Source organism: Vanellus vanellus, assembly GCF_965231255.1.
Source record: "Vanellus vanellus genome assembly, chromosome: 7".
Lineage (NCBI taxonomy): Eukaryota > Metazoa > Chordata > Aves > Charadriiformes > Charadriidae > Vanellus > Vanellus vanellus.
The window spans coordinates 14,922,558-14,949,838 of NC_138912.1; the positions used below are offsets into that span (position 1 = coordinate 14,922,558).

At 43.1% G+C, this 27,281-nt stretch overlaps 1 protein-coding gene across 1 annotated transcript; it reads right to left on the minus strand.

Annotated features, from left to right (window-relative positions):
- PDCD11 (programmed cell death 11) lies at positions 1-27,281 on the minus strand (the record flags this gene model as incomplete). Its single annotated transcript, XM_082486203.1, has 35 exons — positions 1-830; positions 1,541-1,706; positions 2,281-2,434; positions 2,706-2,874; positions 3,536-3,786; positions 4,835-4,978; positions 5,311-5,433; positions 5,845-6,034; positions 6,204-6,326; positions 6,638-6,760; positions 7,547-7,603; positions 8,251-8,428; positions 8,933-9,035; positions 9,369-9,458; positions 9,954-10,062; positions 10,541-10,603; positions 11,089-11,606; positions 11,771-11,886; positions 12,945-13,097; positions 15,422-15,638; positions 16,041-16,211; positions 16,773-16,973; positions 17,675-17,818; positions 18,713-18,964; positions 19,088-19,234; positions 20,709-20,769; positions 21,394-21,518; positions 21,845-22,051; positions 22,505-22,612; positions 23,199-23,380; positions 23,749-23,872; positions 24,495-24,656; positions 25,525-25,692; positions 25,869-26,000; positions 27,180-27,281. The coding sequence occupies 35 exons, from the start codon at positions 27,279-27,281 to the stop codon at positions 659-661; spliced, it is 5,505 nt and encodes a 1,834-aa protein (XP_082342329.1). The 3' UTR covers positions 1-658.

Here is a 27,281-nt window from a genome sequence, read left to right on the forward strand (position 1 = left end):
TTCCATTTAAATGTAAGAAAACACTCTTTTTACTATGAACACGGTAAAACACTGGAACAGGTTGCCCAGAGAGGTTGTGGTGTCTCCATCCTTGGAGAAGTCAAAACCAAACTGGACATGGTCTTGAGTAACCTAGTCTAATTTGAACCAGAAGATCTCCAGAGGTCCCTTCCAACCTCAACTATGCCACAATTCTGTGTTGCGCTGCCAACTTCTAGGAGCACAAAGGCACTTGATACAAATCTTTCAAAGTGTTAACTCAGCCGAGAGGCAAGAATCTCCTCTGCCATCTTGACAGAGAGAGAAATCAATTTATAAGACATGACCCACTATTTTTAAGTACAGTGATGGCTGCACCATTTCCTCAGGAAAGTAGAACAGGTATGGCTGATGTTTGTGTTGATTATAAACCAGTCTATATTTAAAAGTGTGTCTTCAAAGTCAGTAACAGACTAGGAATATTTTTAACATCTGGACAAAGCTGCAAATATTTATCAAATCTTTTCCTTCGATTGTTTGTTCTTTCCAGTTTGGTTTGGTCATAGACCAATACTCTCCAGAAACTCATTGTCCACAGACACTCACAGCAGGCGTCCACACTTCTCAGTTCCCACACTGCATGGAGAGTTGAGTCTCTCAGCTTTTACTTGCGCTGTACTTAGGTGTCAGCAAAGGAACTCTTGGTCTCCACATACTCAAGTGCTGCTCTTTTAACAGCCAGGACACTTTCTGTTGTACCAAATTTCTTCTCATAATCCAGATAGCGTTTAAAGAAGAATTTCATCTTCTTTGGTGCCAAACTCAGGTGTATGACCCTCTCAAAGATGTCCCTGCAAGAAACCAAAGTGATTCAGATCACTGTGTTGGTAACAGCACTCAGTACAAGCCTTGTATCCTGCCTTTGAATAAAGAGCAGAAAGTCAGGGGAGATATTCAACCTGCTGCGAAGTGCTGGTGCTTGAAGAAAGAAATTCCTGACAACTGGCCAAAACCTCCAAGCAGAAGCCTTCTGTTTGCTTGCAGAACTCTAAGGCTGCTGGTCTACTTAAGCTAAGATCCAGCCACTGTATTTGACCCTGCGTTCATTAAGTGGATGTGAATGAATCCACAGTGCAGGAAGCTGGACTTCCTTTTGTCAACTCTCAGAAAACAAAAAGAAAAGGAAAAAGAAAAAAATGTTTCTTCATTTTTATGTTACAAGATACACAAGGGCTTGATCTCACTCTTCAGATACAACAAGGCAATCCCTCCAGAGGGACAGATGAACCTCAGTGCAAGTCCTCTAGTTTCTGATATGCAGGCCACTACTTACAAACCAGTTCCCCTCTGCCCTGTGGATCTCCTTGGAGTCTCCTCCATCCTGGCAAGGATAAGCACTTCCACACACCCCAGTTTTCCTTCTCTAGGTGATAAAAATTCTCTTTTGCTCTGCTCTGGGAAGCCCTATACAACCTCATGCTACTGGGGACCTTTGCTCTTTTCAGGTGTTGCTCCAAGCACTGTACTCTGCCCCTTCCCAGCCTGCCATAATGCAACTCACCGTACTTCCTTCTGGCTGCCATGTTTGATCATGATGTCCATGTAGATGGACCAGATGTCTGTCCGCTTGGGATAGCTGCTGAGAGTGCTCTCAAAGAGGGCCTTGGCATGTTCTGGGTCCCCAAAACGGAACTCTAGCTGTGCAAACCTTGAAATAACATCCACATCTGGAACAAGTAATGACACGTTAGGGTATCACAGCAGTCCTCTTCCCTATGAACAAACACATCAGTGATAATTACACAGAACAGAGGTGGGCACAGAGACAGCACCACCTCTAACCAGAGACAAAAGGCTCTATTGTAAAGTGATTCTGGATGAAGGTGGGATCAGAGTGGGAGAGGGAAGGGTCACAGTTCACTTCCCATTTCAGGTCTCTGTAGGGACAGAAGTTTATTCTTACATTCAAAATGCATCTTGCAGCATCCACAGGCAGCCCCACAAACCTGGGACTAGACCAACCGAACTTTTCTAGATGGCTGCAAGACTCAAAGTTGTCTTTGCTTTGGGTGGTTTGCTTTTGCCCTTCACAGCAAATTCTATTACAGGAGGATTCAGGATTGATACCCAGGTTGAAATTTCCCCTCCCCTGAGGGTAAAGGGTAGCATGTTCAGCACCAACTGGCTGCACTTTTCACTTATTACAAACATTGTCACAGGCAGAGATATCAAAGAGCAGTCCTTCTACTGGAGACCTGTCAACACATGGTCCACATTAAGGATGGGGAAAAGAGTGCTTACGTTCTTTGGTAGGCAAAGCCTTGAGAGCACGCTCCAAAAGCCTGTGTGTAGCCTCGGTCTGGCCTTGCTTCAGAAGGAAAGAGGCGTATTTCAGCCACACAGATTTCTCCTGACGGAAACGCTTCAGCATTGTGTGGTACAATTCTTCTGCTTGCTGAAGGGCAGAGTTGGGTTAGATCACACAGATTCAAAATAAAGCCTTCTAGCTTTAAAACTCTTACTCTTGGCCCAGGTATCTCCAAACACTTATGACAGAAAAGCAAGTATCAATAGGTCCTTGTCCGCTGTCAATCATGACTACTAATCCCAGTTAGGAACAGGATACACCTAACATCTGACTGCTGGAAGCTTATACAGCCAGCATTGGCAGTTTACTGGCATGACTGAATGGGATATGTGCCTGGGACCTGCTTGCACTATCTTACCTTGTACTTCTCAGAATTGGCATAGATGTCACACAGATGCTGGAAGACTTTCAGAGGTTCATTGTATTGAACAGCTCTCTCAAAGACCTTCATCAGTGTCTCCTCAGTACCATACATGTTCTCCAAGTTCAGCAGAGCTACCCAGACATTCAGCTTCTCCTGTTCTTCCCTTAAAGCAGATGTTAACAATAATAGTTAGCCTTTTACCAGTCTTCATCAGCTTTTTTGCAAACCACTCTAGAAAGACTCGCTGACTTGTAGCCTACCTTCCAGGACAAAGGAAAGGAGCATACTGCTCACTGAAACACCACTTCCGGCATAGAGCACAGCAGTTGTTTCACACTACAACTTTTGATCACTGTTGTTTGTAATTAAAAAACCACAAGGATGATTCAAGAAAGCATAATATGCTTAACCATGCTGTAGAAATTATTGAATACACAAAGGTGCAGCCCTATGAAAAAGCAACGAGAGTTTCACAGTTCATTTCATGCTTTGATTTAAGGACATCACTGACAGCATTATGTTCTTCCAAACCCTTCCAACTGCTCAGAAGTATGTCTGTGCACTCAGTGACATCTTGGGGAGTTACTCCACTCGTGAGCTGCAGCAAGTCAGCTGCAGGCCACCTGTGGTGACTCAGGCCAGACCTTCAAAGGGCCAGCTGACAATTGCTACCATTTAATCCTTTTGAGGTCACTGAAACAGACTCTACCGCTCTCCACACACATACACACACACCAACAATGTTACCAATGCTCTCCTCCCACTACAACTACTCCCCCATGATTTATTCTCTGGGGCAAAGAAAGGCAGAGCCCCATTATCACCTGAAGCAGATCGTTTTAAGCGCTCTCTCTGCTACAGCTCTGGCCTTCTCAATCTCGGTAGCCTGGAGGTGAAAAGCCATGTACTGTAGCCAGAGGATGGAGCTGTTGGGACTGCTCAGCACCAGGCGGTCAAAGTCATCTGCTGACTGGGGCTGTCGACCGGGGTCCATCAGAGCTGCCTCTAATTTGCAGAGCTCCTTCTCCTTCTTCTGCTTCTCTAGTTCCTTCTCCTTCTTTGTTTTTTTCTTCATCTGAAAGACGGAAAAAGGAGGACTAGGGAAAGGCAGGCACTTCATGTGGGAATATGCAGGCCCAGATAAAGCACAGCCGGACCTCAGTATGTCCAAGGCTAGGCAGTTTTCACCAGAAGAGATGAGGCCAATTGTTTAAGAGGAAAATGGTACACAGACCCCACCCCTTCACACACAGTTCACACCTCCAAGAACAGCAGCAATACATGAAATCTCATTTCTTTTAATGAAATACATTGAGGGACTAAATACTTGGCTAGTCTTGCACCCCAGCTGCATGATTCGTGCTTCACCCCTCCCTCTCATTCTTCCACCTTTACCTTCCGGGCCAGTGCTCACCACCACCCTCCACTCTGTAAAAATCCAGGATACATGGGGAGAAATTGTGTAAGACTGGGGTATGTGGCTGGATCACTACGGTGACTCAGGTCTAAATTGGGAACTGACAGTGCCATAGTTCTCTGCACAGGGCAGCTATACCTTGGGCAGCAAAGCATCAGCCACGCATGGTCTTTACCAAGGTGAGTTTTGAGGGACAGGAGAAATCCTGAAGAACATGAGGTTGTTTCTCATTTTGTTCACACTGGAAAACTCTTCTAAGAATTTGCAGCATAAATGATTTTTTTGCGTGTGTTTTTCTAAATAAGAGGATCATAATTTGAAAAGGTTTTTTACCTTCAGGTTTTCCTGTAAATTTACAACACTCAGAAAAGTAAACAAAAACAGAGCTGACATCAAATACAAAAATTTTACTTTCATGAAAATGTTTGTTTGACCCCAAATAATGATTTTTTTTTTTAGCATGTCAACATGAGAAGCCATATTTTCCTGCAGCCATGCTAAAATAGGGCCTTTTCTCTTCTGCTTCAAAGATATCTGCTGCTAAGCCCAGTGCTTGGAGTAGTTACTTAAGTTTTGTATTAGCTGTCAGAGATGTTCCCTTGGGTTAAAGGCTTTGCTATGGGGCAGACAGACATGCAAATACTGAAACATCACATTACAACCACCATGTGGTGTCTCCTGTGCAGGCAACACTAGTACACAGTACCTTAGACTTCGGATCCTCTTCCTCCTCGCTCTCTGAGCTTTCTTCCTTCTGATTCAGCACAGGCACATCCATTGCATTCATGTCCTCATCCCAGGTGAAACCCATGGAAACCTGCAGCCTGGGAGCTTCACCAGGTTTCTTTATCTGTTTGGAGGAAGACAAGGAATGCCCTGGGTTTTAATTTGAAGTTGTTACACCAAGATCAGACAACTGCTGTTTGCTTGTGGCTTTTCTCTGGCCCATACTATTGACTTCTCACACTTGCAAACAGCCCACCAGGAAAAACATTAAACTCTGGTCACATATGCTGTACTACAAACTCAATCCATCTAAAGTCATTTTCAGACGACATGAACACCAGTCTGTGTCACTCCTATCTGCAGCAATGACACTTATTGTCATCCAAGTCAAAACTGACACATCTCAATAAGGCTGGAAGGTAATTTCAGGCTCAGGTTCTCCTCCAAACTTCTCACCTTAGATTTCTTTTTAGCTGCCTCTTCCTCCTGGTCATCATCCTCCTCCTCCCGGTAATACACCTCAATTCCACTGTCATTTTCATCTGCTGGGCAGATCTTCTTTCTTTTTGGCTTCACCTCCTGCAACAAGGGGAAATGAGTGGATGGTGAAAGGCAACAACTGGGATGAGTCTTAAAGGCAATTCCAATCACAAAGTAAAGAGCTGACAACAGAGAGAGGGTGGTGCCCTGGCACAGCATCCCCCACTCGTCTCTCACATAACAGAGACGACAGAGAATAAACCCATGGTCACCTACATTGGTGACCTATCGCCAAGACCAACAGTGTGAGCAACACAACTGGGCTGCTAATTCAGTTAACTCCTACCCAAATGGAATAGTTTCTGATCTTTGCTAATCTCAAATGCAATTTAATCTTTTTTTTTCCCACTCTGTATAATTCCTCAGCCTGATCCCAGTGGATCTTCCTAGTCCCTTTGGTATTTGGGTCAACCACATCCTTTAGCATGTCCTGCTCAATCACATCCATACCTGCTCACTTTCAGAGTTTCCTCTTCTCCGTTTTGTCTTCAGCTTAAGTTCTTCTTTCCTTTCCCTATCATTTGCCTCTCTTTTCTCTTCCTCTGCATCATATCGTGGTAGGCCTAGGGATTCAGGTAAGACGCTTGGCATTCCAGTGTCCTCAGGCAGGAGAGAGAGCTCAATGTGTTTTTCTGTTACGCTGCGATGCGTTGCCAGGAGTAGCAGAAGAAAATGAGAAAAAAAAATCTGAGCATTTACAATGACTGCAAGGATATTAACTTCTTTCAAATATTCCCGGCTTTTATCCTCCCTCTTTCTATTCTCTCCTTTCTAATTCATGGTTCCTTTTAAAGAACGTTGGAACCTACCCAAGCACCTTGGCAGTGAGCAGCTTTCCTTCAGGCAGGTACTTTTCATATAAGGTGTGTTTCTGTACAAAGTAAGGGGAAACATTCTGGAACAAGATTCGACCCAGAAGAGAAGTAGACAAACTGAGAAGAGGAGGAAAACAAAACCATAAGTATTCCATAGCAAGGGGGAGGAAAAAAAAAAAAAAAAAAAAAAGGTGCAGCAACTATATCTGTGGCACCACCAGTTCTATATAGCATCACCCAAACTTCACCTACTTTAACTTCACAGTCTCAAGAAAGCAGCAATGACATCTTGATTCCCAGGAGGAAATCCACTTTACAACATTGCATTACACCAGAGACCACCTCCAAACAAGATTCCAGAATCAAACATTCAAAATAAGTTCTCCAAGACCCCTCATTTCCCAGTAGAATTTTCTTATGCTACTCACCCAAAGAATACGCCTGATGGAGTGATTGATTTGACATAGCCTCTCACTAGCTGGCCTTTTTTAACATCCTTAATACCTGTTATTTCAACATCCTCTACTTTGCTGTTGCTCTTTGGGTTTAGCCTAAAAGAAAAGAGAGGTTAGAAGTTAAAACACTCATCTGAATAATCCACATTCTGCTCTGGATATCAAAAAAAAGAAATCAGTATTAACAACAGCTAGTACTTTCTGGAAAATGTATGAGATCAGAGACACCCTTCTGTTTATTCAAATGTATTAATGGATTATCTGCATCTCTGATAAGCCATGCATAGCATTAGAGAGTAAACATGCTACTGTAAAAAAAGACAAATGCTTCCTCTGACACTAAGACTTTGAGGAGAGTAAAATGGTGTCTAAAATTTCACACAGAATTGACTTGGGTTTTTTTCCACTTATTTCTAAGATTCTTCATTCCACGTGGTTTATGCATTTTTGCTCCACAGAAAAGACAAAGCAAGAGGCTTGGTTTTAAGAGACATTCAGGACTACATCTGCTATTTAATCACAGTGTTTAAAACGCAGCTGAACATTGAAAAGTAACATGTTTATATTGCAAATTCCATAGTGGAACTTTCCCTTTCTTCCCAAACAAATGAAACAAAAAAACTAGGTCAGGTCTAGACTACAACAAACAGAAATTAAACCTGAACCCACTTGATCAGCTGTACACTAAGTGTCAGACACCTCCACGTTTGCCAATACACAGGAAAATCTTTCCAAAGTAGGAACAAGTCACACCCCTTAAAAAAAACGTAGTCCTTGTCCTTTGAACACTTCACACTGGTCTGCCCAAACCAAGAGTTATTGTATTTCACTATCCTTTTCTTCACTAGTAGGAGATCAACAGTCTGGAGGGAAGACACGTACCGGGATTGCCGGAGAGATAACTGGATTTTGCCATTCTCATTGGAGAGGATGTAACACCTGCACGGCAGAGTAAGGGGGAAAAAACAGAAAACTTTTTACCTGTTAAAAAAAGCCACAGGTAGAAAATAGGTATTTTACTAGCAGAATGAAGCTCTAGAGGAAACAAACCACTCTGTCCCTTGGAGCATTTGCTGTCTAACACAAACCAGCATGACACAACAGCTAAAGGGGTTTTTGAGACATATCTACTTGCTTTATCTAGTCTCTATTGCTAGTATAACAGATTGTTACAGTTGAATCACTTGGCCTGTTGCACTGTCCAGCATTCCCAACAAGTCTGTGAAGTAGGAAAAAGCAATTACTTGTGTATTACAAATGTAAAGACAACAAACTTGCCAAACAGCCCACAGAACCACAGCAGAGCTGGGATAACTGGCTTCCCTCAGTTCCATCAGCACCTTAGCTAAGAGAGCAGCCACTCTCAAACCACAGCCCAAGAAGGCAGCTGAAAACGGCCTTCTTCATACATGGAAAATGCAAGACTTTCACCCAAATGCATATAAGGTCGTAAGTAGGCATTACTTTTTAGCTACAGACTGAACCTTACAGGCCTGGCATCATCTTATGGCAGCAAAAAGCCTGTCACAAATGGAGGATATTTCTAAGTCCTGCAGCTTGAGAGAACAAGACAGACAATAACTGACCTCACAATCTTGCCAACTTTGAAGTCACTCAGAGGATTCTCTGTGTAAGTATCATTCAGGTGAAAGATGCTGACTTTGCCAGTCTTCCCACCTGGCAGTGCCATGGTCAAACCTGTGTGTGGAGTCACGTTTGTTACCATGCCTACAGTGATGGTGCCCTGCTCCAGCGACTGAATTCCTGGAAAAAGTGAAGGAGGGAGAGGGCTTCATAATATTCCAAAAGTATGCAACCGAAGCAATAGGTGTAATGAGTCAGTGAAGCTGATTTTAGTTCCCTAGTCACATATCAAACCCACCAACTTTTGGTAAGGTGCAGCACATGCACTCTCTCAGTTCACAGCAACGTTTGCATTGGTAGCCCAGACAAGGTGCCCTAGCTGCACAGTTCCAGGATCCAGAATAATTGACAAATGTACCATCTCACATCTGAGATCAGAAGGGAGTGTGTTTATAAGGGCTCAGAGAAGGGCTCCAGTCTGGGACAGTAGGAAAGTGGTTTTTTTAGTCTAGAGGTCTGACCTCTCTTGCTACACCTGGGTCAGGGTCCCCGGGGTTAGTTGTGTCCTACAGGGAGGTACAGCTTGGCTCTGGAGTGTAACATCTTCACTTGAGGGGTCAGTGCAGGCCCACCTCTGAGTAAAGCATCATGTGGTGGGATCCTGCTGTTAAGACTCCACTATACCTGTGAGTGACAAGCAGAGTTTTGTTTTGGTGACATCTGTTCCAGTCACTGTAGCTGATATTGCTTGGCCATTTTTGAAGCTCTTTTCAGGATGTTTTAAGACCTGAAAGAAAAGACAGATTTCCACTTATTACCAGAAAAGGAGCTTTGCACAACTCTGACTGGTGTATCTCCTATGAAGCTTTAGACTTTCTATACACGTCTTAGATGTGTACACTTGACTGATAGATAGTTCAGCATTGCTTCAACAGCTCTGCTATCCTGAGCCAAACCAGCTACAGGCATAGTACTTGCTTGTCAGTGAGGGGCAGTGATGCCTAAAGGGCAGAGCACTGACTTATGAGTTCACATGGATGTCAGAAGTGTCTGCAGTCATTACTTACAGCCATGCGCAGGGAAAAAAATTTTGTGTGGCTTATCTGTAATGGCCTCTTACCTTGGTGTTCAGAGACAGCAGCAGATGAGGAACCCTTCCTCGAATGTCAGGTGTGACTTCTACCTCCAGCCAATTTTTGAGGATGTTATACTGAGAAAACACCAAATAACCAGAGAAGACAGCATGAGACCTTGGGAAAAAAGAAAACCTTTCCCTGGTGGATTTGCTAATTTTTAAGGCTAGAAAGAACTACTCCAGTCTTGGCTCTTGCACCAAGCAAAAGCCTGGCTTCTACTCTCATAAGCATAATACTGCTGTGGTTCACAGGCAAGCACACACAGGGGATCAGCAGTGACCGTACTTTGCGCTGGTGGCATACGCGTTTCTCAAAAGCCATTTTGCTAGACCGCAGGGTGGGAAGTGTCTGCTGGCAACAAAGAGGCATGTTGAAAAGGATGAGTCAAGTTGACTCCATCAAGTACAGAAAATGCGACTTCCTTTTCCTACTCTCCCTGTAAGACACTGCACTTTGCATGGGCCACTCTCACAGTTAATGAAGACCACAGTTGTGTCAGTCTGAACTAAGGCCCCTGAGGTCACCCCCACTTGCTGCCTCCCCCAGACTTAGGAAAACTCTGATCTCACCTTTTTCACAAAACAGGTGACTGTCTGTCCAACATTGTAGAGTCCAAGATTCTTGAGGGCACTGTCTTCTTTAAGGTTCAGCATCGCCGTGACTTCCCCTTCTAATTCGCTGTTTGCAAACAAAGAAAGAGGACGTCAGTAAGCCAGCTTTGGTCCTAATGATGAAGATAGGAGTTCAAAACCCAAGAGATTATGGTGAGACAGTACTACTGTGACAATGCCTTTGTGACATTCATCCTCATCCCCTCCCCAGCTGCACCCTTCTGCAAGGAATTAATTCTTCCCTGGGCTTAAGAGGGAATGCTTCTGACATGAAGGGACATACCAGAATCCAGACTGGCAGAACCTGAAGCCAAAAGGACATTCAAAGCAAAACCATGTGCTAGGAGAACACTGTGATGTTTAACACAGCTCCCAGACCCAAGTTAGTGTGAAAGAGGGAATAAGAGGCATTGCCACACTGCATACATGTGGAGCTCCTTGCTTATGGTCAGCTCCTGCACAAATGGGAGGAACAGGGGAGGGAACCTACAAGGATACAAGGTCTGTGAACAAGGTCTGCAGACAGTACAGAAGCTAACACTTACCTTGGTCGAATGCTGAGCTCTGGAATGGACCGTGTGAAGTGAGGATGGGTGATGGGCAGATACCTAAAGAACAGGAAAAGGATCAAAGTTTCTCATGATCTCTCAAGGCTCCAGTCACCTGTAATCCTTCTGCATTGGCAAAAAGCAGGTCTAAGCCCTCTATAACTACAAAAGCCTTTGAGTTCCAGGTCTTCCCAGTACTATTTCAGTGGTAATTTAGGTACCCAAAACACTCTGGGAAATTTAGCCCCTGGGGCCAAATCCTGCTTGCATTTAAGACTTCCACTGGACCTTAAGAATTTAGACATCTTTTTTTCTTGCAATCTACACTCAAAGATAAATACGGTGCCACAGGTACAGAGCTAATTCACTGAAACACGGATCTCAGATAGCATATAACAGCAGATTTCTTCAGGCCTCATCTGCTCCAGCAAGGATAGCTGTAAAAGTAACTGGTGACAGAGGGAGCAGCCTAGATCATCTGAACTGAGTAACTGCTTCGCCCCTTGCACTCCCCAAGCATTAATATTACGAGTATGTTTTCCCACCTGTGAGTATTCACATCTCTGCCTCCAATGACTCGGGCAGTCACCTTCTGTCCAGCTTTCAGAGTATATGTTGGAAAAGAGCCTATGTGCACTTCATCCAGAATCCGGGATGCATGGATTGAACCTGTCAGCTTGTCGTCAATAGCAACTGTGACATGGGTTGGTTTGACGGATTTAACAGTACCAGTAACAATATCCCCCAGGGAAAGCGAGTGTTTCACAGCAGTAAGCATCTCTTCTAACGCTGTCTCAGATTCTTTCCGGACCTTTACAAAAACATTCTTCTTTGCTGGGCCTTGTACTGCTAATAAGACTCCATGGTCATTCACCTTCACTACTTTTAAGGTTGCAGAGATTGTTTGTCCCACCTTCAGTTTTTCTGAGTCAAAGCGGAAGGTGTCATTGAAGTGAGAGGCTATGGGGATAGCTGCCAGCTGGCCTGTTTCCAAAGACACAATGGCAAATTCTTCTGCTATGTGCTGCACGATGGCAGAGTGATGGGAGTCCTCTGTGAACTGCTAGACAGAAATGGAGATAGTGACTTCTCCTGCTGAGATTTTGATTCCCTCTACTTTACCTCCCACAGTTCTAAAGGAGGAAACAGCTCCCCCTCAAAATTCATTAATTGCCTAGAGTTTGCTAGATGAACAGAAACACACAAATCCAAAAACTGAACACATACTTGCTTAGCTCTTTGTTTTAACAGTTCTTCCCGAAGAGAAACATACACCTTGGATGTGAGGGCATCCACATGAAGAACCAATGCCTTGGTTTTCTCACCAGGAACAATATTTTTGTCTACAAATGAGAATAAGGCGATTATCTCCTGATGACGGTGAAGACTTAAGCAACTGAGCTAGTGGCACATGACAGATAGGAAGGCTTACCTGTGATTCAGTTTACTTCCTGAAGACCATAGAGATAAGAAGACTCTTTAATTACTAATTTTAACTAAGTTACTGTAACAAAGTCAACTTAGTATCAAATATATAGTACGTGTCTTTTCTTAAAGAACAGATTTCTCCAACATTAATGGCAAGGAGGAAAAAAAATGGGGACTTTTATTATTTGGAAAAAGTCTCATGCTTTCATGGAAGAACTAAATTGATTTTATGAAGATGCAACTCTTAAATAATGCAGACAAGGCTGACTAAACACAAATTCAAGGTAATAGTTTTTGAAAAAGGTCTGCTAACATTTACACAAAACTGTCATCAGTCTATCTGCTGCTGAGGAAACAAAGAAACTCTTCTGAACACAGAAGCACTGGGATATTACTCCTGCTAAAGTTAGCTGTTTATATTGGTTTAATTGGTTTATTCGTTATGTCCGAATGTACTTGTTTGGTTCAGCATAATATGGCACTTTTCTGCTTTAATTTTTGAACTGCAAAGTACTGAAATTGCAGTCCTATTTTAAAGTTACAGTGATTTAAAAAAAAATTAACAGCCATTTCAGATAGAGCATACTCCAAGGAACATATTTCCAAAGTAAGAAGGAAAAAAAAAAAACAAAACAAGAAAGCTGGAGCTTGTATTAATACTTTGTCTATATACAGTGTGCTTCAACTAAGGATCTTGGAACACTAAATAGACTTTACAAGATGCCCAAGATATGAGGCAGGATTAGGTCTGGTTTACAGATTAAGTAACAGAGGCACAGGTAGGTTTAAGTGGTATGTTCCGGATCACGCAAATGGGTTGGCAACACATTAGGAAACTACACTACTCTTCAAGCCAATCCCTACTTTGATCAGATTCCTCCCACGTTAGTTCCTCATCAGCAAAATTCATTTCAGGACAGAGGTTTCAAAGTAGAAGAGTGAAAACCAAAGCAAGTGAAGAAAAGACCCTCACCTCCCAAATGGTAGCGAGTGGCTGTTACAGTCAAGCCTGAGACACAGCTGCCACTGAACACTGCTGAGCCATCCTCCTTCATATCCTGCACCACCAGCTGCAGCTCCTTCCCAGGCACCAACTCACAAAGGCCTCGGGCCATGCTCGGCTCTCCTAAATAAAGAGGAGAGAAAGTGGGAAGGCAGTTTTACCTATGTTGTTTCTTTGCAAAAGACAGCCTTCACATTTGCTCAAGAGAGCAGGAACAAGCATTTATATCCACCTTTGCAACAGAAAACAAAATTTAGGCTCCCGAATCCATAGACATACAAAGTAAATTCTAAGATTTAATCAAAGTAGAAAGACTTTTATGACATTAAGGATCTGATAACTTTGGAGAGAACCGTTTCCAATCTTATAGAAACACTGGCACACAGCATTGCATATAGAAAAAGGTGAAAGCAAAATAGATTAATACTAAAAAAACAACTATAGGAAGCAAAACACTAGACACTACTGGATATAAAAAGAACCTAAAAAAGGCAAAGTTAGAATTTGATAAAAATAAACTGCAATATATCCAGTATTCCTCACACTAGAAAAACAGTATGTAAGAAAAACCTTTGCTGCAGGACTCGTTCAGCAAACCTGTAATACAAGTAAGCAAATCTATTTGTACAAACTCATCCTCATGTGAGTACTTGGTTTGGGTTATCACAAGCGCTTGAGCGCCAGCATAATTATCCTTGTATTTTCCAGTTAAGCAGATCCAGACAAAGGCTCAGGGCGGTTGAAAAAAATCCCTCTGTGATAACCAGGCATCCCATGCGCAAATACCAACAATAAAAAACAACCTGATGATCACAGCATGCACAAATGCAGATTTCTGTATCATAAGAATAACAAGACCAGCTCTTGACCGCCAGTAAAAATCAATGCTAGTGTCCTTCCTGCGTGAGAGTTAAAAAAGTACTGTGAAATGAAGGCAAAAATAGTAATTTCTCATCAGTTATGAGTTACCAGCAAATATGGTATACATACAAATAATAAATTGTTACTCTTGTCAATGATTGCTTTTTATTTTGATGGACAAAGCTAGTCCTATTTACTTAAGCTCAGTAAGGGCACCTGCTGCCTGCAGTGCATAACAGGCAAGTAAGAAAATTCTTCTTAAATCAAAGCCTTCTCCCTTATTATTTTAACCCTCCAAAAGCATTATTCACTTTAAACAGACACACTATTCACCAGAAAGCACCAGGGAAAGGTTATGGCTTTACCATCAGACAGCTAACTTGCCCAGCCTTTCTAATGTCACAGCAAGTGACACTGATGCACTGATTCAAGGCACTTGCAGTTGTCTTCTGTCCTTCCCTCACTTCTGAGTACATAAAATTGACATGACAAGCATTCTAATTCTTATGTGCCTATCACCCTAGTATCCAGGCGCCAGTGCTGTTTTTCCTAAACTAAGTAATTAGCAGGGGCAAGTGTTAAGTGCCTATTTCTAATACATGAGTTTACACCCAATGAGAGTCTCCCATATTGCTTATCACCATTTTCTTTTCAGGCATTTGGGGAAACTCAGGCTTGGGCACTGGGTACCTGTTTCCCTTCACTGGTGCTTTGTGGCAATTCACTCAGGCACACAGAAATAAACTCCTTCTGGACTTCGATGAGTCATTCTTCCACTTAAAAAAAAAAAACAAAACACAAACAAACCGCAACAGGAAAACCATATGCCTACCCCTCTGTTGGCACATTAGACAGGTTTCACAGCTTGGCCCAATATCCCTTATGTCTGTAAGCTCTTTGGAGTTTAACATCTGTTTACTGACCAGAGAAATTGGGTCTGCAGACTAAGGCTTTTAAAATACAAGAGCATAGATTACTAAAAATTAACCATTGCCAGCTTCAAAATAAACAGATAGAGACAATGCTTCATGTGACACATAATTAAATGGTGAAACTACTGCCACATGCCTCAACCATTAAGTTTTCAGTTGGTTCATAAAGCAATTACAAATATTCACACCAAAAAAGTGTCTCCAAGGCTTTGGTGAAAGGCTTTGGTCCACAGAACATCCGATCTCACCTTGGCCTTTCTTATTTTCACCTTTACAGGCCCTTCAAGGAACTCATCCTTTCGTACCACTGTATCTCCCTTCCTCTTTTGGTATATGGACCTCACAGTTCATCTATTTATGCCCTTATTTTTAAATCTCTTAAGCTTCAACCTGAAATCAGCATAATAGCCCTAGCAGACTTCAGTGAAAAGTGCAGCTTCTTTGGCTTATTCCAGCTGTAGTTCTAAAAAGCCTTCTTGTCAATGGCAGACACTGCGCACACAACCTTCTTCTAATAAGCTCCTCTTGGAAGCTAAGACTTTGCTTGATCTGACCTTTCTTTCACTTAAAAGAAAATGGTTTTCTGTTTTTATTCCTCTGGAGCCCCTTTTTTGTGGTAAGATCCCTTTTAGCAGAACATGTGAAATCTTTTACCTCTTCTCAACAAGTTCCTGATTTCTTTCATCTCCTTGAAATATTGATTCAGCAGAGCAAAGCTCTCTGCAGCAGAATCGCCTGAGCTGCACTCTGACACCTTCAGATTGAGGAGCACACGCTGCTTCTCCTCGTCAATGCTCATCACCTTTGCAATCACAGTCTGTCCCACCACAAAGTGGTCCTTGGTGTCCGTCACAAACTTGTCACTCATGCTCTGTGTAAAGGAAACAAAGGGGCACGGGTTACTGAGCACAGATGCTAACTATCAACTGCCTGCAGTGCTGTTCAGAAGAAGGGTTTGAGTTAAGACTTCATGAAAATGCATAAGAGAAATTAACAAAGACTAAAGAAAAGCCATCCATTAAAATTAATTAGTGAAGTCACATGAAATCCTCGTGGAAGCTTAAACTCACTTGAATAAAGTCCTTTGTTTCATTTTGGAAATGAATTAAAAAACAAACTTAAAAGCAGCTTTTAGCCTACTGGAGGAAGCTGTGCAAATACAGGACTCACAGCCCTACTATTCCCTCCTTGTTATTGTTTTTTCGCTAAAAGCCATGTTTCAAGCATGCCTGATCACACGCATGCTGTTTACTGAAATCAATGCATTGCTCACCACTTTGGGCGCCAGTCCGGTCACACCAAAAGGGAACTCCACAAACACTCCAAAGGGCATCACGTTCCTCACATAACCAGTCAACAGCATCCCAGGCTGGATTTCAGAGAAACTCCGCACAACTTGCTCCTCCTGTACAGCAGAAATCACTGCAGACTTTCTGCTCAAGATCTGAACAACCAGTTAGGAAAAATGGGAAAAGATGACTGAAAGGAGCCTGATGCCAAGCAAATCTCTTGGTGCTGATAACCATTGGGACAGAGCACTTTTTGCAGGTTAGACAGTACAGGAGCTCAAAATCCTGCAATCCTAATTTCTGTCCTGATCTCTCTACACTAAAATTTAGCAGCCGATATCTCTTAAGCTGCTCACCATTAAAGATCCATGCTTCACACTAGCAAAAATGTCAACTTCCTAATCTTTCAGTTCTGGTTTTTGGTATAAAAACAGCAAAATTTTTGCTAATGTTGCAATACAATTAGCAGTCCAGAATCTGGTTGGGAAGATCAGTTAATTCACACCTAAGTCCTCATTCTGAGGAGATTCTAGTGGCAACTGAGTCTCACTTTTAACACGAGCAAGCACAATGACTCTGAAGCATCGCTAGCTTGAGAGGCACTTCCACTTCAATACACTAACTAGTCTATTTCTTTTTGTTGCAGATACTCTGGATGACTGACAGATACCTCCTTTCCCCAGCTTTGTTCGACTGCTTGAGGTGGCAAAGGATACAACACGCTCTCCCTTGTCACTTAGGTACATAACTCTGGGCAGGATATCTCCCTCTTGAAGACAATACCACAGGAGCTTGCAGTTTACAACAAAGTCAGAGAGGTGCACTGTGGGAATCGAGGCAATCACATTGCCTTCATCTTCTAAGATAGAAACTTCTAGCCCGTTATCTTTCTTCTTCAAGACTTTCACATCAACCATCTGAAAAGAGAACAAATACAGTAATATAAAATTCCAAGTGTCTTTGAAGCCATCCCTTTTGATGCAGAGCATACCAAATGCTGTGCTGTAGGGAGTCTGACAGGGCCTCCCAGCTACATAAGAGAAAATCTCACATCAACAGGGCTGAGCCTAAAAAGCATGCCAATATTGATAACAAAATAAAAGTAACTCTCAGCTCCCAGAAAAATCGTGAGAAAAATCATCATCTTGCTTGTGACTTTCTATTTGAAGGGTGAAGGGAATAATTTAAACAAGATTAGAACTGTCCTGTTCCTGCATTAGCAGTATCTGCAGGGTGTCGGAAACTATGTTCGTTCCAAAGACAACAGGGAAGCCTTTCAAAATATTTCTCTGAAGTTGTCTTTTTCCAGGGGGCAAAAGCAGCTACTTTTGGAGTGGGAACATCAGCAGCATCCAGAAGAAAGAGGACTCCACCTAGGAGTAGGAGTTGTAATTGGTACCTCCAGAAGGACTGTCCAGGGACTCCTTTATCCTGACCTCTGACAACAGAGATCTGGTTTTAATCCAGAAGGCCAACAACACAATAAGAAATGCACATTTAATGCTAGTTCCTGACCACCAACAGCTTTTCTTGAAGCAACATTGTTCAAAGTGATACCAAGTTGTTCGGAAAACAAGTAGGAAAAGGCAAAAAAGGGAGCAGGCATTGAATTCAATACCTCTCCTATTTGATATTTCACTTCCTGTTTCTTCTTTGGAGTACATTCCTTTTTGTCCTCTGGGGCAGGCTTGCTTGATAACCTGAAGGACAACAAAAGTCTTTCCTGCTGGGGCTCACATTTTAAGACCATTACTTTAAGAACCTGCAGCAAAAAAAATAAAACAAAAGTTTAATTTAGTTGACCCTCCTCCTCAGTGTGCTGCCACCTACAAAATGAGACAGGAAAATGCGTACACAGCACACTTTTCTTCCACACCTAAAGATAGCAGTCTAGTGACTATAACTTAACAGGTTCAGCCAGAGACAAATGTCCTTCTGATCATACACAAGGAAAATGAAAGTACGTAATCATTAAATGACCTGTGTGACAAGTCTGTAGCAGACTTGAGAACAAAATTCAGACCTCCAGATTTGCAGTCAGAAATCTTGACTAGAAAATCACCCTTCTCCTTAGCAAGACAACAAAGAGTGGGATTAAAGGAAAAAAAAAAAAAAAAGGCATCAGAAAAAATAACAAAGAGGATTGGTCCTATAAGATCTCTATAAGCTTACCCACAACAAAGACCAGAACTTGGGGAACAGCAAGGTTCCCAGAGTGCCTAGTTTAAGATGAGCAGGATTTGAAACAAACAGGAAAATCAGAATAATGCAGAGGCAGGAAACCTCATCCTTCTGATTTTGTAGGTAAGAGTTTTAACTTCCTTAGAAGAAACTGCAGCCTAGAATGCCAAACTTCCACTAAGATCTCAGTAACTCAACCAAGTATAGTCCCCATATCACACACTACGGTGTCTCCTGCACACCAGAACAGAGAGAGCCTAGAAACAAAGACAGCTCTGTAAAATACTCAAAGAAGAGCTGTCCCTTTTGCAGCCTAATCTGTTTCAATGGAGCATGACTATTACTTAAAGTAAAATGACATGAACATCTGTGGTGCAGCTGGTTCCTCCCGGGGAAAACCCACGTTGGAGCCAACTCAACTGCAGATTTCTCTTTTGCATTCAAACACAAGGCACAGCATAAGTACATTAATTACCTGGCCTTCATGGAAGACTTTATCTGGACAAGGTACGGGTTCTGAGCTCAGCTCATTCTTGGGTACCAGACCTTTGACATCATTGTAGAACTTCACAATGCAACCAAACTCCCTTGCACACACCACAAAACCATGTGTGACCAGACCTGGTTTTGCATCATCATAATTGGAGAGGATTGGAAGCTTTGATTGGACAAGACTTTTCTTTAGAGTAAGGATCAGCTTCTTTCCTGCAGGATTGCACTCTAGCACCTACAAGAACAGAGTACAAGAAGGTTCAAAAAGCATGTTCGCCATTATCTGATCAATCCACCTGATAAATACTCAGAACAAAAGAGATCAAAGCAGCTGAAGACCCTGCCTGGCAGCCCTCACCCGGCACTTGACTTCATCTCCTATGTTGTACTTCTTCTCAGGCTGCTTCAGAAGCACATCAGCAAGATGCATAGATGGTACAAGCCCTTTAATCCCATCAGCCACTTTCACCTGCATCCCAATGGGTTTCAATGCAAATACTTTGCCCTAGAACCCAAAACAGGGAAAAGGATTAGTAAATTTGGCATGAAAAACAGACCGTGCACAGGTAGGAAACAGCCAAGCATTGCACCACCTATTATCACCAAATCTAATCACCCTTCAAAAAAACCAAAATCTTAGTCCAACTCACACTGCACCCAACCAATTTGACCCATTAACTTTTATACATTACATAATTCAACAAGGGCAAGTGTAGGGTACTGCATCTGAGGAGGAATAACCCCATGCATCAGTACAGGTTGGGGGCTGACCTGCTGGAAAGCAGCTATGTGGAAAGGGACCTGGGAGTCCTGGTGGACAACAGGATGACCATGAGCCAGCAATATGCCCTGGTGGCCAAGAAGGCCAATGGCATCCTGGGGTGCATCAAGAAAAGTGCGGCCAGCAAGTTAAAGGAGGTCATCCTCCCTCTCTACTCTGCCCTGGTGAGGCCACATCTGGAGTATTGTGTCCAGTTCTGAGCTCCCCAGTTCAAGAAAGACAGGGATCTGCTGGAGAGGGTCCAGCAAAGGGCCACAAAGATGATTAGGGGATTAGAACATCTCTCTCGCGAGAAACGAGTGAGGGACTTGGGTCTTTTTAGTCTAGAAAAAAGAAGATTGAGGGGGGATCTTATTGATACTTATAAATACTTAAAGGGAGGGTGCCAGGCATGTGGGAACAGTCTTTTTTCAGTGGTGTCCAGTGATAGGACAAGAGGTAACAGGTACAAACTTGAACATAGGAAGTTCCATCTTAACATGAGGAGGGGCTTCTTTACTTTGAGGGTGGCAGAGCGCTGGAAGAGGCTGCCCAGAGAGGTTGTGGAGTCTCCCACTCTAGAGACATTTAAAACCCACCTGGATGCCATCCTGTGCAACCTGCTGTAGGTGATCCTGCTCTGCTGGGGGGGTTGGACTAGATGATCTCCAGAGGTCCCTTCCAACCCTGACCATTCTGTGATTCTGTGATAAGGTTGTTTTACAGCCTCTTTTCCTTAAGCATAGACTACTTTTGCAAAATCCCAATTGACTCCAGCAAGCTAGAATTGTTTCCAGAGATATATCCAACACAGTCGTAACTCCGACATAAGAATGATCGTAACCGAGTAGCTTTCTGCCCATCAGCTGATTGTTATGGTCCATACATGAACTTTTACTTTGAGTGCAAGGCAAGTTTTAGTTTCTTTCACTCATGTCTTTTTAGAAAGGTATTCATGGCCATAAGTAAAGGACTGACTGTGGCTAAGATTTTATTGCCTCGGCAGCATCATGAAAGAAAACCTGAACAAAATGGGGGGGGGAGGTATCTCATTCCATTAATTGAGTCCTGCAAGGAAAGTTTTTTTTCCTCACTTTCATCTCACTAGTCTGGATCTAAAGTTGAATATACATATTAGGCAGAGGAAATGCACATTAGCTAGAACATTGTCCTAAGTATAACAGCCACACAGTACTGCGTCAGTCCTTCAGAAGCTCACCTGCACCACATCCCCTGTGTGGATATCTTGGTATTGCAGAATCCGTGCTTCAATAATCTGACTAGGAAAGACACACAGCATAAAATGACCAATCAGTCAACTTGAAGGAAATCAGGATCTTTGCCTTATCCCAAATATCCATTATCCCACACACAGCCACAGTGCGCTACAACTCCCAGAGTTCTGTGTTTTACTCCAACTGACCCACCTCCCAAAACAGCTCTCTGGACATAATGCTCAGGGAGGTTCACCAGGCTCCAAATCAGGTGCCAGCCACACAGTTATGGCCACCAGCCATGGCTCCATGAAAGGGGAACCCATCACCTATCTGCATTGCTTAAAGCCACATAGATGGAAATGCTAAGAGGGAGAAACAACATGGGCTGGGACTAGGAAGATCAAGGTTCAATTTTCTCTTCAGCCACAGTCTTCTTCCATGATCTCGGCAGAATTAATTTAGCCTCCCTGTGCCTCAGCCCACCAACTATATTGGTAATGTCCCAACTCACTATAGTATAGGGAAGATACGCAAGATGCCCAGATAACCTGACATAAGACAATAGAGATACAAGCCAAAAACCACAAATGGTGAGTTCCAGTCCAGCAAACCAATGTGGTATTTTCCACTCTTGACCACACCCTCTAATCCTTCAAGCAATTTTCTGGAAGAGTCTATGAAACTTACTACTTCAGAGATACAATACACATCTCATCCATCAGGCTGTAGTCAATGATCCGACATTTATGTTTGCATCCGGTCTTAAATGCCCCAGGTTTAAAGGATTTTCTGGTTTTTGAAAGATGTTTCAACTAGAAAAAACAAATTACAATTTAGTGTTTGGAAAATGGAAGCACTGATATAGACCTTGGGTTGAAGTGGCAGCATCTGACCACATCGTTCCTCTAACATAATCGCTCTATGCAGCAGGTTTCACCACTTCTTTCTCAACAACCCTCCTACCTTCCAACACAAACAAGGGGAGGTACGATTTGGCAAACACCTTCCACTTTGTCCTAATTTTGTTGTATTTGTCTCACAAAGAACATAAAGGTAGAAAACAAAACCTCCTCCTAGCCTCCTTCCCCAGGAGGCAAAGATAGCTATGGGGGACTTCCCTCACTGGCCTAGTACTTACCCGGGCAAATGCAAGAGTGCCATCATCAAGCTCAAAGACGGCACCAAACTGCTTGTAGAAAGCTTTCACTGTTGACTCTTCCACCACTGCCCCCATGCGATCACTGGAGAGCTGGTTTGGGGATCCCCCAGGGTGGAGGAAGGCCTGCCGTAGAGTAAGTCGCACCACCTTGGAGGTGGGATGAATAGAGAGGATGCAAGCTTTCATCTGGGAGAAGATAATATGCTTGTTAAACACAAGTTTGTACAGAGGAGAAAGGCACATTCCTCATGTTTTTACACATTATGCTTGGTAGCTGAACTCTTTGTCCATGAACAAGCACTTCCCAATATTGCTACTAAGATATCACTTGAACTCTAACAGCTTCACAGATGAGGGATTTTTGCTTTTGTCTGTTGTTTGATGGGCTAGTCTGGTACACGACCACACAAGAAATTTTCTGTCACTAGCAAGTCTGTTGTGCTTCCCAAATAAGTCTTCCATTACCCTAGGAATGGCTTTGCTCTACAGCTCTAAAGCAGCCATGACAGTAATTCAAATAAAAGATGAGAAAGACAGCTATCATCAGGAAGATTTCAGAGATTATTCCACTGAAATGTTGGAAAAGATAAAAGACGTTGCAAGCAACATGCCAACCGCAGCCTACTTCACTCTCCTTACCACTTGATCTGGAGAATAGTTCATGGATTTCTCCGGGTCCACATGCATGAAATCCACAATGCCAGTGAAGGAAGACAGAAAGCTCACTTTGATCCCAAGTGGGGCCACCTAGAATGGGGAAGGAAGAGATGCCAAAAAAAAAAACTTGCATGCAGTTTTCATGCAGCTCAGAGAGAGAGCAGTTCACACATTTCACAAAAAGGCACTGTCAGTGCTAATCAACAAGCACATCACAAGAAACCGGAAAACTGCTAACAATTCTGCTTTCTACACTGTTTTGCAGAAACAATCCTTTAGGTTTTTGATAATGCTTTGTTTACTCTGAAGACTACTGCCAACCTGTGGAATACTTTTCCTAGGCAAACGCCAGAGAAGCACAAAACGGATCCTGTTGTGCTTCAAGCTTCATCACCAACTCCAGGCTGAAGCCTTTAGACTCAATGGCAACACAACCAGGACAGAGATCAAACCTTCGGTGAATGAAGTAGAGGAAGCGTCTAGCAGATAATAGTGTTTGCTATTGTAAAGTAATTGAGCCCAAGCACAAAATTTTCCAGGGCATAAACTTCCCTCTCTACTTCACCTGTCTCCCAACCTTCAGCAAGACTCAAAAAAAAAAAAAAAAAAAAAAAACCAACCAAACAAAAAAAAAAACCAACACAACAAAAAAAAAAAAACCCAACCCAGAGCTTACCTTCTGCACTCGAGCTTTCACCACCAACCCTGGTAATAAATTAGAGAGGGTCCAGTTCTGTCGCTCTGTTGCAAGGGATGCAGCAACCTCTGATCGATCAATGGACAAATGGACCACTCTTCCCTCATTCTTTACATTCACAATGACACAGTTCAGGTTCTGGCCTATTTTCAAGTCAGGCCCTACAAAGACAAGTCATAGCATAAAACCTCCATCAGGAACACTGAGGGATTCCCTTCCACTCTTTCCAAAGCTTTTTCAGAGTTCCCTCTATTTTAGAAAGTTAGAACTCCTCTCGATCTAAGTGAAGTCTACTGCCAGAAGGGATGGATGGGCTTGGAACAGTAATGCAGCCTGCCAGAAAACAGGCTGAAACCCAAAAGCTTGTTGCAGACCAGCCACAAAACTGCTGTTTTCAGCAACTCACAAAGACTTCACCTTGGCCCAGCCTCATTGAGGTTCACTAACACGACAGATACAAAAAGCTTTAATTCCTGGCATTGTCCCCCTCCATTTTAACCCCAGCAGCTCCTCCTGCACCACTACTTACCTCTCTTGACTGCTTTGATGTAATTTTGGGCTTTCTGACGAGGCAGGAAAGCATGAGTCCCACTGACTCCAATATCAATGAGGTAGCCATGGTCTTCCACACTAGACACAAAGCCAGAGAGCAGCTGTTGGGAGGGAAGCACTGCAATTCAGTAATGTGATGAAACAGCTGGGTCTTCAAAGAATGCACAAAGATTCCCCACCCAAATACTCAATTGTTTCATGAGGACGGAGCGCTGAGTTTTCTAGAGCAGCAGAAAGAACGCTATATTCTTTCTTATTACAGAGCTCATCTGGCAGTCTCAACTCTACGCTTATCCAGCTATGCACATATGGAGTTCACAAACCAGTAGGGAAAAAAAATGGGATGCTCAAAAATAGCAGGTGCTCTAATTGCAGACACATGCCTGCAACCATACAGCTGGAAACATAAAACATATACAACTAAGCACCTCTGCAAAGCAGGTTAAATATTATTCTCTGCAGAAATAAAAAAAGACACCTACTCAGAAATAAGTTATTTAATAACTTGTCTGTATTGAAACAAAATCAGGTGAATGATTTCAGGAGTGACAACCTGGAACCAAGACCCAATACTGCCCTCTACTCCCAGGTCTCTTCCACAGTGGGAGCAGCTCCTCGTTCTGCTCTGATCCCATGCAAAGACAAAGTGAAATGTTCCCCCACACACTGTGCAAGAGGCACCTCCAAAGCCTAGAGAGGCTGTGACAGACCCAGAACACGTACCATGCCCGATGCTAGTGCTGAAGCGTTCAGACCCTTATTGACCTTCTTGGGGTCGATCGATAGTTTGATACTCCGACGTCCATCAGCACTTTTCTCAACACTGGTCACAACGCACCTGACCAGTGTTCCTGGAGAATACATGTCTGAGAGCGAATTCAAGTCCTGCCCAGTAAGATGATCAAGAGAGAAATGTACAAAATTTACAATAATAAATAACATAAGAAGGCCAGAATTTGTTACTGAAGTAGCTTTTGAAATCAAATTCCCATAGGAAAGTCCCATTTCTCTCTCAACACTACAATAAAAGACAGGAAATGCCACAAACACCAGCATCTCAATACAAGGCAGGGATGACATTACATGACATTAGCAAGTCTAGTAGGCTTTGCTTAAAAAAGAATACTGTGTGGGCTGGAGTCAGGAGGTTGCAGCTGAGAAAACACGTCTACAGAGCCAACAGGGACCCTAACCTCACCTCCACCTTTAGCAGGGAAAACCACTACCACCAAAAGGCTAGCACACCTGGCAGATGCCACATTCCACACTACCTCGGAAAAATTTATGGAGCGCTGGCACCAGAGAGACAGCTTAACAGTTTACTCCATCCTTGTTCTTTCTAGCAATCATCATTATCACAGGAAATCACAGTTCCAAACCAAGGTCTATGTTAGCACTACACACCAGCACGTTGCATAAGGCAACACACAACAAAATTGCAAGGACCGTGTTAATTCCCATGCCTTATCTTCGAATCACTTCCCTAACTTCCTCCCATCATTTCCTACAGCCAGGGATCAGTATTTAGCTTCAGCAGCAGACACACAACACAAATCTCATCACGTGCAACAGACTGATTAGGAAGTTCAAGGATTATTTAGCCAAGGCTAAGGAACCGCAGGCAATCAAATTCTAGTCAGCTGTGAGACACCAGAAACCAGGCCCCTAAGCAAGACCTCAGGGTTGGTTCCGAGGTATTATTAATACTCCTGAGCTCCCAGGCACAAATCACGGCCCCAGTCCAAGGTCTCACCTCCAGGAGTTCTCCTTGGGCCACCTGCTTGCTCAGCATTTTGCTGTAGGCATCGCTGATCTGTGTGACTGGCACAAATCCTAAAAGTCCATTGGGCAAGCTGATGACTAGCTCGTAGTCACTGACCTCTTTTATACAACCAAGGAGCAGCATCCCCTCACAGAGCGCCTGGGAAAGCAGGAAGAATAGTGTACAGTGGATATCTTGGCAAGTCAGTGATAACAGAGTGGTAAACATACTTTTGTTCCGAATCACTGATATATTTTACAGGTTTAGTGAGGATAAACTTGCCATTTTTACATAGCCCAGAAGAGAGATGCACACAAAATCATTTATCCACAAACCTCAACTGTGAGTGGTTCAATATTCAAAAGACTTTCTTTAGCAGCGGCTATCTTGTCTGCCTTGAACTTTTTCTGCTTTCCTTGGTCACTTTGGCTCCTTTTCCTTTTCTGGGATTGTTTTTCATCGTGAACCTAAAGCGGGTTATAAGCAGAGAGGGGGGGAAAATAAAAGTGGATAAAGATATGAACTTTGCACTGTGAGAACTCTGCTGCCAGGAACAAAATTAGAATACTATGATTGGAGAAAAAAAGAGAACAACCTTGCTCACTGTTATATGTCTACATGCAAGTCTTCCAAAATATCTCCTTTGGGCTGAGCCTGATCATTTATAGGATGACCACGAGCCAGCAATGTGCCCTGGTGGCCAAGAAGGCCAATGGCATCCTGGGGTGCATCAAGAAAAGTGCAGCCAGCAAGTTAAAGGAGGTCATCCTCCCTCTCTACTCTGCCCTGGTGAGGCCACATCTGGAGTATTGTGTCCAGTTCTGAGCTCCCCAGTTCAAGAAAGACAGGGATCTGCTGGAGAGGGTCCAGCAAAGGGCTACAAAGATGATTAGGGGATTAGAACATCTCTCGCGAGAAACGAGTGAGGGACTTGGGTCTTTTTAGTCTAGAAAAAAGAAGATTGAGGGGGGATCTTATTGATACTTATAAATACTTAAAGGGAGGGTGCCAGGTATGTGGGAACAGTCTTTTTTCAGTGGTGTCCAGTGATAGAACAAGAGGTAACAGGTACAAACTTGAATATAGGAAGTTCCATCTTAACATGAGGAGGAACTTCTTTACTTTGAGGGTGGCAGAGCACTGGAAGAGGCGGCCCAGAGAGGTTGTGGAGTCTCCCACTCTGGAGACATTTAAAACCCGCCTGGACGCCGTCCTGTGCAACCTGCTGTAGGTGATCCTGCTCTGCTGGGGGGGTTGGACTAGATGATCTCCAGAGGTCCCTTCCAACCCTGACCATTCTGTGATTCTGTGAGGTTTGCTTCTGCTAGTGCAGAAAAAGAAAGATCAAACTTAGTCCATATCCACTAACAGAAGCCTCACTACACAAGCACCTTCACCAAGATGCTTGTGGAAAGTTTAAAAGCTAAAGCCTGATCAATAATTTTGATTGAACTTTTTCTGTCATCGCACTCAACATGCATCAGACATCATGGATCTTTAAGAGATCAGGAGAAAAGTGGATGTCAGCAGTTATCTCTTTCTGGAAGTCCCTACTATAGAAGTAAGGGGTAGGAAGGACTGCAGGTCAAATTTTAACAGTGGAAAAGCTCTGAGAAGAGTTAATCGAGAACACACAAACAACATACATCAAACAAATTGTCCCGCTCTAATTTTGGGTTGGGTGTTCTTCCCTCTGGGGGTTTTTTCTGGATGCCCCCTCGAGGAAAATTTTCTTCTACCGATGCCAT